This window comes from Oncorhynchus tshawytscha, linkage group LG31 (assembly GCF_018296145.1).
Source record: "Oncorhynchus tshawytscha isolate Ot180627B linkage group LG31, Otsh_v2.0, whole genome shotgun sequence".
Lineage (NCBI taxonomy): Eukaryota > Metazoa > Chordata > Actinopteri > Salmoniformes > Salmonidae > Oncorhynchus > Oncorhynchus tshawytscha.
This window is the reverse complement of record NC_056459.1, coordinates 38,931,603-38,946,602: the sequence shown is the minus strand read 5'-3', so window position 1 is coordinate 38,946,602 and position 15,000 is coordinate 38,931,603. Positions and strand designations below refer to the sequence as shown.

Below are 15,000 nucleotides of genomic sequence, written 5' to 3'. Positions count from 1 at the left end.
TGTTGACACATATTCCACGGTAGTTATTGGGGTCAAATTTGTCTCCACTTTTGTGGATTGGGGTGATCAGTCCTTGGTTCCAAATATTGGGGAAGATGCCAGAGCTAAGTATGATGTTAAAGAGTTTTAGTATAGCCAATTGGAATTTGTTGTCTGTATATTTGATCATTTCATTGAGGATACCATCAACACCACAGGCCTTTTTGGGTTGGAGGGTTTTTATTTTGTCCTGTAACTCGTTCAAGGTAATTGGAGAATCCAGTGGGTTCTGGTAGTCTTTAATAGTTGATTCTAAGATCTGTATTTGATCATGTATATGTTTTTGCTCTTTATTCTTTGTTATAGAGCCAAAGAGATTGGAGAAGTGGTTTACCCATACATCTCCATTTTGGATAGATAATTCTTCGTGTTGTTGTTTGTTTAGTGTTTTCCAATTTTCCCAGAAGTGGTTAGAGTCTATGGATTCTTCAATTGCATTGAGCTGATTTCTGACATGCTGTTCCTTCTTTTTCCGTAGTGTATTTCTGTATTGTTTTAGTGATTCACCATAGTGAAGGCGTAGACTCAGGTTTTCCGGGTCTCTATGTTTTTGGTTGGACAGGTTTCTCAATTTCTTTCTTAGATTTTTGCATTCTTCATCAAACCATTTGTCATGCTAACGTCACTATAAAGGTCAAGTCTGCTAACGTTCTATAAAGGTCAAGTCTGCTAACGTCACTATAAAGGTCAAGTCTGCTAACGTCACTATAAAGGTCAAGTCTGCTAACGTAACTATAAAGGTCTCTCTCTGTCTCTCTCTCTCTCTCTCTCTCTCTCTCTCTGTCTCTCTCTCTCTCTCTGTCTCTCTCTCTCTGTCTCTCTCTCGCTCTCTCTTTCTCTCTCTCTCTCTCTCTCTCTCTCTCTCTCTCTCTCTCTCTCTGTCTCTCTGTCTCTCTCATATTTTCATAGTTTGATAGAGCAGAGGTTCTCAGCTTTAGAGGCCAGGCACGTTGAGGAGCTCCAGGGTCTTCAGAGGGAGAGACAGCAGCTGCAGGACATGCTGGAGAGACAGAGGCGCCTGGTCACCCAGCTACATGGAGAGCTGGGGACCTCCACACACACCAGCACACGACTGCAGAAACAGCAGGGTATACTGACTGACACAGTGGAGCAGCTGCTCGCCATGGTCACCCACTGCAACGGTGAGAGAGATCTACTGCGAATGTGTTTGTGCATTGAAAGTGTTTATTTAAAATCTTTGTGATACACACTTACTGGTCAAGTCTGCTAACGTCACTATAAAGGTCAAGTCTGCTAACGTCACTATAAAGGTCAAGTCTGCTAACGTCACTATAAAGGTCAAGTTAACGTAACTATAAAGGTCAAGTCTGCTAACGTCACTATAAAGGTCAAGTCTGCTAACGTCACTATAAAGGTCAAGTCTGCTAACGTCACTATAAAGGTCAAGTCTGCTAACGTCACTATAAAGGTCAAGTTAACGTAACTATAAAGGTCAAGTCTGCTAACGTCACTATAAAGGTCAAGTCTGCTAACGTTCTATAAAGGTCAAGTCTGCTAACGTCACTATAAAGGTCAAGTCTGCTAACGTCACTATAAAGGTCAAGTCTGCTAACCTAACTATAAAGGTCAAGTCTGCTAACGTCACTATAAAGGTCAAGTCTGCTAACGTTCTATAAAGGTCAAGTCTGCTAACGTCACTATAAAGGTCAAGTCTGCTAACGTCACTATAAAGGTCAAGTCTGCTAACGTCACTATAAAGGTCAAGTCTGCTAACGTCACTATAAAGGTCAAGTCTGCTAACGTCACTATAAAGGTCAAGTCTGCTAACGTCACTATAAAGGTCAAGTCTGCTAACGTCACTATAAAGGTCAAGTCTGCTAACGTCACTATAAAGGTCAAGTCTGCTAACGTCACTATAAAGGTCAAGTCTGCTAACGTCACTATAAAGGTCAAGTCTGCTAACGTAACTATAAAGGTCAAGTTAACGTTCTATAAAGGTCAAGTCTGCTAACGTCACTATAAAGGTCAAGTCTGCTAACGTCACTATAAAGGTCAAGTCTGCTAACGTAACTATAAAGGTCAAGTCTGCTAACGTAACTATAAAGGTCAAGTTAACGTATTATAAAGGTCAAGTCTGCTAACGTTCTATAAAGGTCAAGTCTGCTAACGTCACTATAAAGGTCAAGTCTGCTAACGTCACTATAAAGGTCAAGTCTGCTAACGTCACTATAAAGGTCAAGTCTGCTAACGTCACTATAAAGGTCAAGTCTGCTAACGTAACTATAAAGGTCAAGTTAACGTTCTATAAAGGTCAAGTCTGCTAACGTCACTATAAAGGTCAAGTCTGCTAACGTCACTATAAAGGTCAAGTCTGCTAACGTAACTATAAAGGTCAAGTTAACGTTCTATAAAGGTCAAGTCTGCTAACGTCACTATAAAGGTCAAGTCTGCTAACGTCACTATAAAGGTCAAGTCTGCTAACGTAACTATAAAGGTCAAGTTAACGTTCTATAAAGGTCAAGTCTGCTAACGTTCTATAAAGGTCAAGTCTGCTAACGTTCTATAAAGGTCAAGTCTGCTAACGTCACTATAAAGGTCAAGTCTGCTAACGTAACTATAAAGGTCAAGTTAACGTTCTATAAAGGTCAAGTCTGCTAACGTCACTATAAAGGTCAAGTCTGCTAACGTAACTATAAAGGTCAAGTTAACGTAACTATAAAGGTCAAGTCTGCTAACGTCACTATAAAGGTCAAGTCTGCTAACGTAACTATAAAGGTCAAGTTAACGTAACTATAAAGGTCAAGTCTGCTAACGTTCTATAAAGGTCAAGTCTGCTAACGTCACTATAAAAGTCAAGTCTGCTAACGTCACTATAAAGGTCAAGTCTGCTAACGTCACTATAAAGGTCAAGTTAACGTTCTATAAAGGTCAAGTCTGCTAACGTCACTATAAAGGTCAAGTCTGCTAACGTCACTATAAAGGTCAAGTTAACGTTCTATAAAGGTCAAGTCTGCTAACGTCACTATAAAGGTCAAGTCTGCTAACGTCACTATAAAGGTCAAGTTAACGTTCTATAAAGGTCAAGTCTGCTAACGTCACTATAAAGGTCAAGTCTGCTAACGTCACTATAAAGGTCAAGTCTGCTAACGTCACTATAAAGGTCAAGTCTGCTAACGTCACTATAAAGGTCAAGTTAACGTCACTATAAAGGTCAAGTCTGCTAACGTCACTATAAAGGTCAAGTTAACGTAACTATAAAGGTCAAGTCTGCTAACGTCACTATAAAGGTCAAGTCTGCTAACGTAATTATAAAGGTCAAGTCTGCTAACGTCACTATAAAGGTCAAGTTAACGTCACTATAAAGGTCAAGTCTGCTAACGTCACTATAAAGGTCAAGGCTGCTAACGTCACTATAAAGGTCAAGGCTGCTAACGTAATTATAAAGGTCAAGTCTGCTAACGTCACTATAAAGGTCAAGTTAACGTTCTATAAAGGTCAAGTCTGCTAACGTCACTATCAAGGTCAAGTCTGCTAACGTCACTATAAAGGTCAAGTCTGCTAACGTCACTATAAAGGTCAAGTTAACGTCACTATAAAGGTCAAGTCTGCTAACGTCACTATAAAGGTCAAGTCTGCTAACGTCACTATAAAGGTCAAGTTAACGTCACTATAAAGGTCAAGTCTGCTAACGTCACTATAAAGGTCAAGTTAACGTAACTATAAAGGTCAAGTCTGCTAACGTCACTATAAAGGTCAAGTCTGCTAACGTAATTATAAAGGTCAAGTCTGCTAACGTCACTATAAAGGTCAAGTTAACGTCACTATAAAGGTCAAGTCTGCTAACGTCACTATAAAGGTCAAGGCTGCTAACGTCACTATAAAGGTCAAGGCTGCTAACGTAATTATAAAGGTCAAGTCTGCTAACGTCACTATAAAGGTCAAGTTAACGTTCTATAAAGGTCAAGTCTGCTAACGTCACTATCAAGGTCAAGTCTGCTAACGTCACTATAAAGGTCAAGTCTGCTAACGTCACTATAAAGGTCAAGTTAACGTCACTATAAAGGTCAAGTCTGCTAACGTCACTATAAAGGTCAAGTTAACGTAACTATAAAGGTCAAGTCTGCTAACGTCACTATAAAGGTCAAGTCTGCTAACGTAATTATAAAGGTCAAGTCTGCTAACGTCACTATAAAGGTCAAGTTAACGTCACTATAAAGGTCAAGTCTGCTAACGTCACTATAAAGGTCAAGGCTGCTAACGTCACTATAAAGGTCAAGGCTGCTAACGTAATTATAAAGGTCAAGTCTGCTAACGTCACTATAAAGGTCAAGTCTGCTAACGTCACTATAAAGGTCAAGTCTGCTAATGTCACTATAAAGGTCAAGTCTGCTAACGTCACTATAAAGGTCAAGTCTGCTAACGTCACTATAAAGGTCAAGTCTGCTAACGTCACTATAAAGGTCAAGTCTGCTAACGTCACTATAAAGGTCAAGTCTGCTAACGTCACTATAAAGGTCAAGTCTGCTAACGTAACTATAAAGGTCAAGTCTGCTAACGTCACTATAAAGGTCAAGTCTGCTAACGTCACTATAAAGGTCAAGTCTGCTAACGTCACTATAAAGGTCAAGTCTGCTAACGTCACTATAAAGGTCAAGTTAACGTAACTATAAAGGTCAAGTCTGCTAACGTCACTATAAAGGTCAAGTCTGCTAACGTTCTATAAAGGTCAAGTCTGCTAACGTCACTATAAAGGTCAAGTCTGCTAACGTTCTATAAAGGTCAAGTCTGCTAACGTCACTATAAAGGTCAAGTCTGCTAACGTCACTATAAAGGTCAAGTCTGCTAACGTTCTATAAAGGTCAAGTCTGCTAACGTCACTATAAAGGTCAAGTCTGCTAACGTCACTATAAAGGTCAAGTTAACGTAACTATAAAGGTCAAGTGTGCTAACGTCACTATAAAGGTCAAGTCTGCTAACGTCACTATAAAGGTCAAGTCTGCTAACGTCACTATAAAGGTCAAGTCTGCTAACGTCACTATAAAGGTCAAGGCTGCTAACGTCACTATAAAGGTCAAGGCTGCTAACGTCACTATAAAGGTCAAGTTAACGTCACTATAAAGGTCAAGTCTGCTAACGTCACTATAAAGGTCAAGTCTGCTAACGTCACTATAAAGGTCAAGTCTGCTAACGTAACTATAAAGGTCAAGTCTGCTAACGTCACTATAAAGGTCAAGTCTGCTAACGTTCTATAAAGGTCAAGTCTGCTAACGTCACTATAAAGGTCAAGTCTGCTAACGTCACTATAAAGGTCAAGTTAACGTAACTATAAAGGTCAAGTCTGCTAACGTCACTATAAAGGTCAAGCCTGCTAACGTCACTATAAAGGTCAAGTCTGCTAACGTCACTATAAAGGTCAAGGCTGCTAACGTCACTATAAAGGTCAAGGCTGCTAACGTCACTATAAAGGTCAAGTTAACGTCACTATAAAGGTCAAGTCTGCTAACGTCACTATAAAGGTCAAGTCTGCTAACGTAACTATAAAGGTCAAGTCTGCTAACGTCACTATAAAGGTCAAGTCTGCTAACGTCACTATAAAGGTCAAGTCTGCTAACGTCACTATAAAGGTCAAGTCTGCTAACGTCACTATAAAGGTCAAGTCTGCTAACGTCACTATAAAGGTCAAGTCTGCTAACGTAACTATAAAGGTCAAGGCTGCTAACGTCACTATAAAGGTCAAGTTAACGTCACTATAAAGGTCAAGTCTGCTAACGTCACTATAAAGGTCAAGTCTGCTAACGTCACTATAAAGGTCAAGTCTGCTAACGTCACTATAAAGGTCAAGTCTGCTAACGTTCTATAAAGGTCAAGTCTGCTAACGTCACTATAAAGGTCAAGTCTGCTAACGTCACTATAAAGGTCAAGTTAACGTAACTATAAAGGTCAAGTCTGCTAACGTCACTATAAAGGTCAAGCCTGCTAACGTCACTATAAAGGTCAAGTCTGCTAACGTCACTATAAAGGTCAAGGCTGCTAACGTCACTATAAAGGTCAAGGCTGCTAACGTCACTATAAAGGTCAAGTTAACGTCACTATAAAGGTCAAGTCTGCTAACGTCACTATAAAGGTCAAGTCTGCTAACGTAACTATAAAGGTCAAGTCTGCTAACGTCACTATAAAGGTCAAGTCTGCTAACGTCACTATAAAGGTCAAGTCTGCTAACGTCACTATAAAGGTCAAGTCTGCTAACGTCACTATAAAGGTCAAGTCTGCTAACGTCACTATAAAGGTCAAGTCTGCTAACGTCACTATAAAGGTCAAGTCTGCTAACGTCACTATAAAGGTCAAGTCTGCTAACGTCACTATAAAGGTCAAGTCTGCTAACGTCACTATAAAGGTCAAGTTAACGTCACTATAAAGGTCAAGTCTGCTAACCTAACTATAAAGGTCAAGGCTGCTAACGTAACTATAAAGGTATTAATTGAGTTACTTGTTTTATTTTGGAACCAATTAGGTCCAGTGTAAATGATGAACACAGCCGTTCACAAAGGTTCATTTAGAAGGGATGTGAATACAGCACTAATGTAGCTTTTATTTCAACAAGATAAGGATGCCTCCCAGTATCATTATCGCCCCCTCTTTCTTTGATAAACAGACATTAAGCTATCAGAAATGATGTTGTCCCCTCTCGGAATGTACTTTTGGGTTTGTTAAACCCTTATCCTCCACATATCTGACATCATAAACCAAAATGTTTTTCAGCAGTAGGGATTGATAGACTAGTCAGGATCGAGGGAACGATGAACAGAGCAAAGTACAGAGAGATTATTGAAGAAAACCTGCTCCAGAGCACTGAGGACCTCAGACTGGGACATAGGTTCACCATCCAACAGGACAACGACCCTAAGCACACAGCCAAGACAACATAGGAGTGGCTTCGGGACAAGTCACTGAATGTCCTTGAGTGGCCGAGCCAGAGCCTGGACTTGAACCCGATCAAACATCTCTAGAGAGACCTGAAAATAGCTGTGCAGCGATTCTCACCATCCTACCTGACAGAGCTTGAGAGGATCTGCAGAGATACTCCCCAAATACAGGTGTGCCAAGCTTGTAGCGTCATACCCAAGATGACTCAAGTCTGTAATTGCTGCCAAAGGTGCTTCAACAAAGTACTGAGTAAAGGGTCTGAAAACGTATTTAAACGTGATATTTTTTAAGTAGTCTTTTTACAGCTTTGATAAATTACCAAACATTTCTTCAAACCTGTTTTTGCTGTGTCATTATGGGGTATTGTGTGTAGATTGATGAGAAAACATATATATTTAATCAGCTTAAGAATGAGGCTGTAACATAACAAAACAAGGGGTCCGAACATTTTCTGAAGGCGCTGTACATCGCAAGGTAAACGCTCGTATGAAATGAATAACTAACAAGAGGAAAAGACGAAGGAGGACCAAACCTTAAATTGTATTTACAGGTATTAACATTTCATCCCATCCCCTGGCTGGCTTTAGAGAGAAATATGGTGTCTCCTATTGTCCTGGAAGAGGTGGTCTCCACTGATATCCCTTAAACAATGTAATATGGTGTCTCCTATTGTCCTGGAAGAAGTGGTCTCCACTGATATCCCTTAAACAATGTAATATGGTGTCTCCTATTGTCCTGGAAGAGGTGGTCTCCACTGATATCCCTTAAACAATGTAATATGGTGTCTCCTATTGTCCTGGAAGAAGTGGTCTCCACTGATATCCCTTAAACAATGTAATATGGTGTCTCCTATTGTCCTGGAAGAAGTGGTCTCCACTGATATCCCTTAAACAATGTAATATGGTGTCTCCTATTGTCCCGGAAGACGTGGACTCCGCTGATATATCCTTAAACAATGTAATATGGTGTCTCCTATTGTCCTGGAAGACGTGGACTCCGCTGATATATCCTTAAACAATGTAATATGGTGTCTCCTATTGCCCTGGAAGAGGGAGTCTCCACTGATATATCCCTTAAACAATGTAATATGGTGTCTCCTATTGTCCTGGAAGAGGTAGTCTCCACTGATATCGTCCTTAAACAATGTAATATGGTGTCTCCTATTGTCCTGGATGAGGTGGTCTCCACTGATATATCCCTTAAACAATGTAATATGGTGTCTCCTATTGTCCTGGATGAGGTGGTCTCCACTGATATATCCCTTAAACAATGTAATATGGTGTCTCCTAATGTCCTGTAAGAGGTGGTCTCCACTGATATATCCCTAAAACAATGTAAACTAGCTTTTTTAAAATTATTGCTCACACTATTTATATTTGGCGCAAAATGTACAATGTAACTGGGAATCAAAAATTGCCGACCGGCTCGATCTTATGTAGCGTTATTTGAAATGTTTAGCTTTCTATTTTTTTTACAGCGTTCGCGCATGTTGGATATATCTCCGTCTTGTCTCTTGTTGTTATACGACTGGCCGGTGTTTCCCGGAATTCGTTGCCAGGGGAGCCATCTCTCTTCTCCCCCATCTGATAGCGGAGTCGAAGAAAAACAAAGAAGAAAAACAAAGAAGAAAAACAAAACACGTTTTATAAGGAGGACGGGGTCCACCCAAATCATCTGGGTTCCTGGATCCTTTCACAGCATTATAAGGAGGACGGGATCCACCCAAATCATCTGGGTTCCTGGATCCTTTCACAGCATTATAAGGAGGACGGGGTCCACCCAAATCATCTGGGTTCCTGGATCCTTTCACAGCATTATAAGGAGGACGGGGTCCACCCAAATCATCTGGGTTCCTGGATCCTTTCACAGCATTATAAGGAGGACGGGGTCCACCCAAATCATCTGGGTTCCTGGATCCTTTCACAGCATTATAAGGAGGACGGGGTCCACCCAAATCATCTGGGTTCCTGGATCCTTTCACAGCGTTATAATGAGGATGGGGTCCACCCAAATCATCTGGGTTCCTGGATCCTTTCACAGCATTATAAGGAGGACGGGGTCCACCCAAATCATCTGGGTTCCTGGATCCTTTCACAGCATTATAAGGAGGACGGGATCCACCCAAATCATCTGGGTTCCTGGATCCTTTCACAGCATTATAAGGAGGATGGGGTCCACCCAAATCATCTGGGTTCCTGGATCCTTTCACAGCGTTATAATGAGGATGGGGTCCACCCAAATCATCTGGGTTCCTGGATCCTTTCACAGCATTATAAGGAGGATGGGGTCCACCCAAATCATCTGGGCTCCTGGATCCTTTCACAGCGTTATAATGCTGCATTGAGACAATGACTTATCAATGACCCAAGCCCAGCTCAGTTAATCCCTACCATTGTGTCGCTGAGTCATCATAATGCTTCAGCAAATGTACATTATACCAGGGGCGTTGGTAGACACAATGTAAGTAGCCTAATGTACAGTGGCGAAAGTATTCACCCCCCTTAGCATTTTTCCTATTTTGTTGCCTTACAACCTGGAATTAAAATGGATTTTTAGGGGGTTTGTATCATTTGATTTACACAACATGCCTACCACTTTGAAGATACAATTTCTTTTTTTGAAACAAGAAATAAGAAAAATAAAACGGAGAACTTGAGCAGGCATATCTATTAATCTCCCCCCAAAGTCAATACTTTGTAGAGACACCTTTTGCAGTAATTACAGCTGCAAGTCTCTTGGGGTATGTCTCTATAAGCTTGGCACATCTAGCCACTGAGATTTTTGTCCTTTCTTCAAGGCAAAACTGCTCCACCTCCTTCAAGTGGATGGGTTCCACTTGTGTACAGAAATCTTTAAGTCATACCACATATTCTCAATTGGATTGAGATCTGGGTTTTGACTAGGCCATTCCAAGACATTTAAATGTTTCCCCTTAAACCACTGAAGTGTTGCTTTAGCAGTATGCTTAAGGTCATTGTCCTGCTGGAAGGTGAACCTCTGTCTCAAATCTCCTGAAGTCTGAAACAGATTTTCCTCAAAAATGTCCCTGTATTAAGCGCCATCCATCATTCCTTCAATTCTGACCAGTTTCCCTGCCGATGAAAAACATCCCCACAGCATGATGCTGCCACTACCATGCTTCACTGTAGGGATAGTGTTCTTGGGGTGATGAGAGGTGTTGGGTTTGTGCCAGACATAGTGTTTTCCTTGATGGTCAAAAAGCTAAATTTTAGTCTCATCTGACCAGAGTACCTTCTTTCATATGTTTGGGGAGAATCCCACATGCCTTTTGGCAAACACCAAACATGTTTGCTTATTTGTTTCTGGCCACTCTTCCATAAAGCCCAGCTCTGTGGAGTGTACGGCTTAAAGTGGTCCTACGGACAGATACTCCAATCTCCACTGTGAAGTTTTCAGCTCCCTCAGGGTTATCTTTGGTCTCTTTGTTGCCTCTCTGATTAATGCCCTGTTTGGAGAGCTCCTTGGTCTTCATGGTGCTGCTTTCTTGGTGGTGTTGCAGACTCTGGGGCCTTTCAGAACAGGTGTATATATACTGAGATCATGTGACACTTAGATTGCACACAGGTGGACTTTATTTGACTAATTATGTGACTTCAGAAGGTAATTGGTTGCACCAGATCGTATTTAGGGGCTTCATAGCAAAGGGTGTGAATACATAGGCCACTTTTCATTTTATTTTATTTCTTTTTTTAAATTTTAAATGTTCCTTTTTTTCATTTCACTTCACCAATTTGGACTATTTTGTGTCCATTACATGAAATCCAAATAAAAATACATTTAAATGACAGGTAGTAATGCAACAAAATAGTTAAAACGCCAAGGGGGGTGAAATACTTTGCAATGTCCCTCTAACTAACCCGAATGACTCTGCTGATCCTAAAGATCTTGTATGCAGTAATCATGTGCATATGAACCAGATTTATACTGTTAGCACTGAGGCGGTGTGCCCTAGTAGGAAGTCCACTGTGAGCAGCTCAATCTGCACTAACATAAATAACATAAGCATATCTACTTCTGCTAAGCTTCCCAGTAAAGCAATGAAAACAAGCAAGCATCCCAGAAAAGTGCTCAAAATAGCCCACATTAACATATGCAGCTTAAGAAACAAGGTTCATGAAATTAATAATTTGCTAGTAACAGATGACATTCATATACTGACTATCTCTGAAACTCCCTTAGATAATACCTTTGATGATACAGTGGTAGCAATACATGGTTGTAACATTACCAAAGGTGGAGGTGTGTGTGTCAATATTCAGAACCACATTCCTGTAAAGATTAGAGAGGATCTCATGTTAAATAGTGTTGAAGTAATATGGCTACAGGTTCATCTGCCTCACCTAAAGCCCATTCTGGTGGGAAGCTGCTATAGACCACCAAGTGCTAACAGTCAGCATCTGGATAATATGTGTGAAATGCTTGATAATGTATGTGATATCAACAGAGAGGTGTATTTTCTGGGTGATGTAAATATTGACTGGCTTTCATCAAACTGCCCACTCAAGAAACAACTTCTAACTGTAACCAATGCCTGCAACCTGGTTCAGGTTGTCAGTCAACCTACCAGGATATTTACAAACAGCACAGGAATTAAATCAACATGTATTGATCACATCTACCGACTGATATTGCCAACTACTTGAATGATTTCCTCATTGGCAAGATTAACAAATTTAGGCATGACATGCCAGCAACAAACGCTGACACTACACATCCAAGTATATCTGACCACATTATGAAAGACAAGAATTGTAATTTAGAATTTTGTAAAGTGAGTGTGGAAGAGGTGAAAATGATTAATTAAGTAATTATTGTTGTCTATCAACAATGACAAGCAACCGTGGTCTGACAACTTGGATGGAAAATTACTGAGGACAATAGCGGACGATATTGCCACTCCTATTTCAAATCAAATCAAATTTGATTTCAAATCAAATCATATTTTATTTGTCACATACACATGGTTAGCAGATGTTAATGCGAGGGTAGCGAAATGCTTGTGCTTCTAGTTCCAACAATGCAGTAATAACCAACAAGTAATCTAGCTAACAATTCCAAAACTACTACCTTATAGACACAAGTGTAAGGGGATAAAGAATATGTACATAAAGATATATGAATGAGTGAAGGTACAGAGCAGCATAGGCAAGATACAGTAGATGGTATCGAGTACAGTATATACATATGAGATGAGTATGTAAACAAAGTGGCATAGTTAAAGTGGCTAGTGATACATGTATTACCTAAGGATGCAGTAGATGATATAGAGTACAGTATATACGTATACATATGAGATGAATAATGTAGGGTATGTAAACATTATATTAGGTAGCATTGTTTAAAGTGGCTAGTGATATATTTTACATAATTTCCCATCAATTCCCATTATTAAAGTGGCTGGAGTTGAGTCAGTGTGTTGGCAGCAGCCGGTTTCGCAACCAGGGCTGGAAAAACCTTGGATCATTGCTATTCCAACTTCCGCGACGCATATAAGGCCCTGCCCCGCTCTCCTTTCGGAAAAGCTGACCACGACGCCATTTTTTTGCGGACGACACAACAGTGGTAGGCTTGATTACCAACAACAACGAGACGGCCTACAGGGAGGAGGTGAGGGCCCTCGGAGTGTGGTGTCAGGAAAATAACCTCACACTCAACGTCAACAAAACTAAGGAGATGATTGTGGACTTCAGCAAACAGCAGAGGGAACACCCCCCTATCCACATCGATGGAACAGTAGTGGAGAGGGTAGTAAGTTAAGTTCCTCGGCATACACATCACAGACAAACTGAATTGGTCCACTCACACAGACAGCATCGTGAAGAAGGCGCAGCAGCGCCTCTTCAACCTCAGGAGGCTGATGAAATTCGGCTTGTCACCAAAAGCACACAAACTTCTACAGATGCACAATCGAGAGCATCCTGGCGGGCTGTATCACCTCCTGGTACGGCAACTGCTCCGCCCACAACCGTAAGGCTCTCCAGAGGGTAGTGAGGTCTGCACAACGCATCACCAGGGGCAAACTACCTGCCCTCCAGGAGACCTACACCACCCGATGTCACAGGAAGGCCATAAAGATCATCAAGGACAACAACCACCCGAGCCACTGCCTGTTCACCCCGCTATCATCCAGAAGGCGAGGTCAGTACAGGTGCATCAAAGCTGGGACCGAGAGACTGAAAAACAGCTTCTATCTCAAGGCCATCAGACTGTTAAACAGCCACCACTAACATTGAGTGCCACATCTTCAATTTAAGCCTAGTAGAATGTGTGTGCCCCCAGGCCTGGAGGAAGCTAAAGTCATTCTGCTACCTAAGAATAGTAAAGCCCCCTTTACTGGCTCAAATAGCTGACCAATCAGCCTGTTACCAACCCTTAGTAAACTTTTGGAAAAAATGGTGTTTGAGCAGATACAAGGCTATTTTACAGTAACCAAATTGACAGCAAACTTGCAGCAGCACCCTTATAGGGAAGGACGGCACTTACACAAATGACTGATGATTGGCTGAGAGAAATTGATTATGAAAAGATTGTGGGAGCTGTTTTGTTAGTCTTCAGTGCGGCTTTTGACATTATCGACAATAGTCTGCTGCTGGAAAAACATATGTGTTATGGCTTTACACACCCTGCTATATTGTGGATAAAGAGCTACCTGTCTAACAGAACACAGAGGGTGGAAGCCTCTCCCACATATTCCAGGTAGAATCAGGAATTCCCCAGGGCAGCTATCTAGGCCCCTTACCTTTTTCAATCTTTACTAACGACATGCTACTGGCTTTGAGTAAAGCCAGAGTGTCTATGTATACGGATGACTCAACACTATACATGTCAGCTACTGCAGTGAATGCAATGAATGCATTCACTTAACAAAGAGTTGCAGTTCATTTCATAATTGGTGGCAAGGAATAAGTTAGTCTAGATGTTGTAATGAATAATGTGGAAATTTAGCAAGTTGAGGTGACTAAACTGCTTGAAGTCAGTCGAGTGGTCAGGTGCCACAAAGAGGGACTTAGGAAAATTACAACTGGCTCAGAACAGGGCAGCATGGCTGGCCCCTTGGATGTTCACAGAGAGCTAATATTAATAATATGCAGGTCAATCTCTCCTGGCTGAAAGTGGAGGAGAGATTGACTTCATCACTACTTGTATTTGTGAGAGGTATTGACATGGTGAAAGCATTGAGCTGTTTGTTTAAATGACTAGCACAGAGCTCAGACACATGCACACCCCACAAAACATGCCACCAGAGGTCTCTCTTCACAGTCCCCATTTCCAGAACACACTATGGGAGGTGCACATTACTACATAGAGCCATGACTACATGGAACTCTATTCCACATCAGGTAAGTGCTATCCCTCTCTACCCAGAAATACCAAGTACATAGTCATTATCCTGAATGCTATCACTCTCTACCTAGATATACACAGTACATAGTCATTATCCTGAATGCTATCCCTCTCTACCCAGAAATACCCACTACACCCAAAGAGGAGCCAGTGATCTACAGAAACTGTGCTGAAATCTTCCGATCTGGGCTCACAGAGAATGGTGTCCACAGCATACGACCCCCGAACTCTACCCGCACAGTGAAGGTAAGGGGTTACGATCCCCTAACTCTACCCACACAGTGAAGGTAAGGGGATACGACACCCAACTCTACCCACACAGTTAAGGTAAAGGGATACGACCCCCAACTCTACCCACACAGTTAAGGTAAGGGGATACGACCCCCTAACTCTACCCACACAGTTAAGGTAAGGGGTCACATGTAATGACCTTATGCAGGGGTTCAGCTCTTATATTGAATATAATTTACCATCTGACACTGTCTATTCCTATCTCTGCTTCTTTTAAGTGTATAAAATAACCATCCTGTGGAAAAAAAGGTTGACATTTTGGACGTTTTATTGTATTGGAGACACATTGAGGCCTGGAGGGACAGAGAGAGGGGGACTGTGTGGATGTTTTATTGTATTGGAGACACATTAAGGCCTGGAGGGACAGAGGGGGACTGTGAGGATGTTTTAATGTATTGGAGACACATTAAGGCCTGGAGG

General features: G+C 41.3%; 1 protein-coding gene across 1 annotated transcript in view; it reads left to right on the top strand.

Annotated features, from left to right (window-relative positions):
- The window catches only part of angpt2b (angiopoietin 2b), a 71,540-nt gene that overhangs the window by 11,963 nt on the left and 44,577 nt on the right, over positions 1-15,000 (top strand). The window contains 2 exon segments of the mRNA XM_042310464.1: positions 949-1,181; positions 14,411-14,535. Coding sequence (XP_042166398.1) covers positions 949-1,181; positions 14,411-14,535 — 358 coding nt within the window.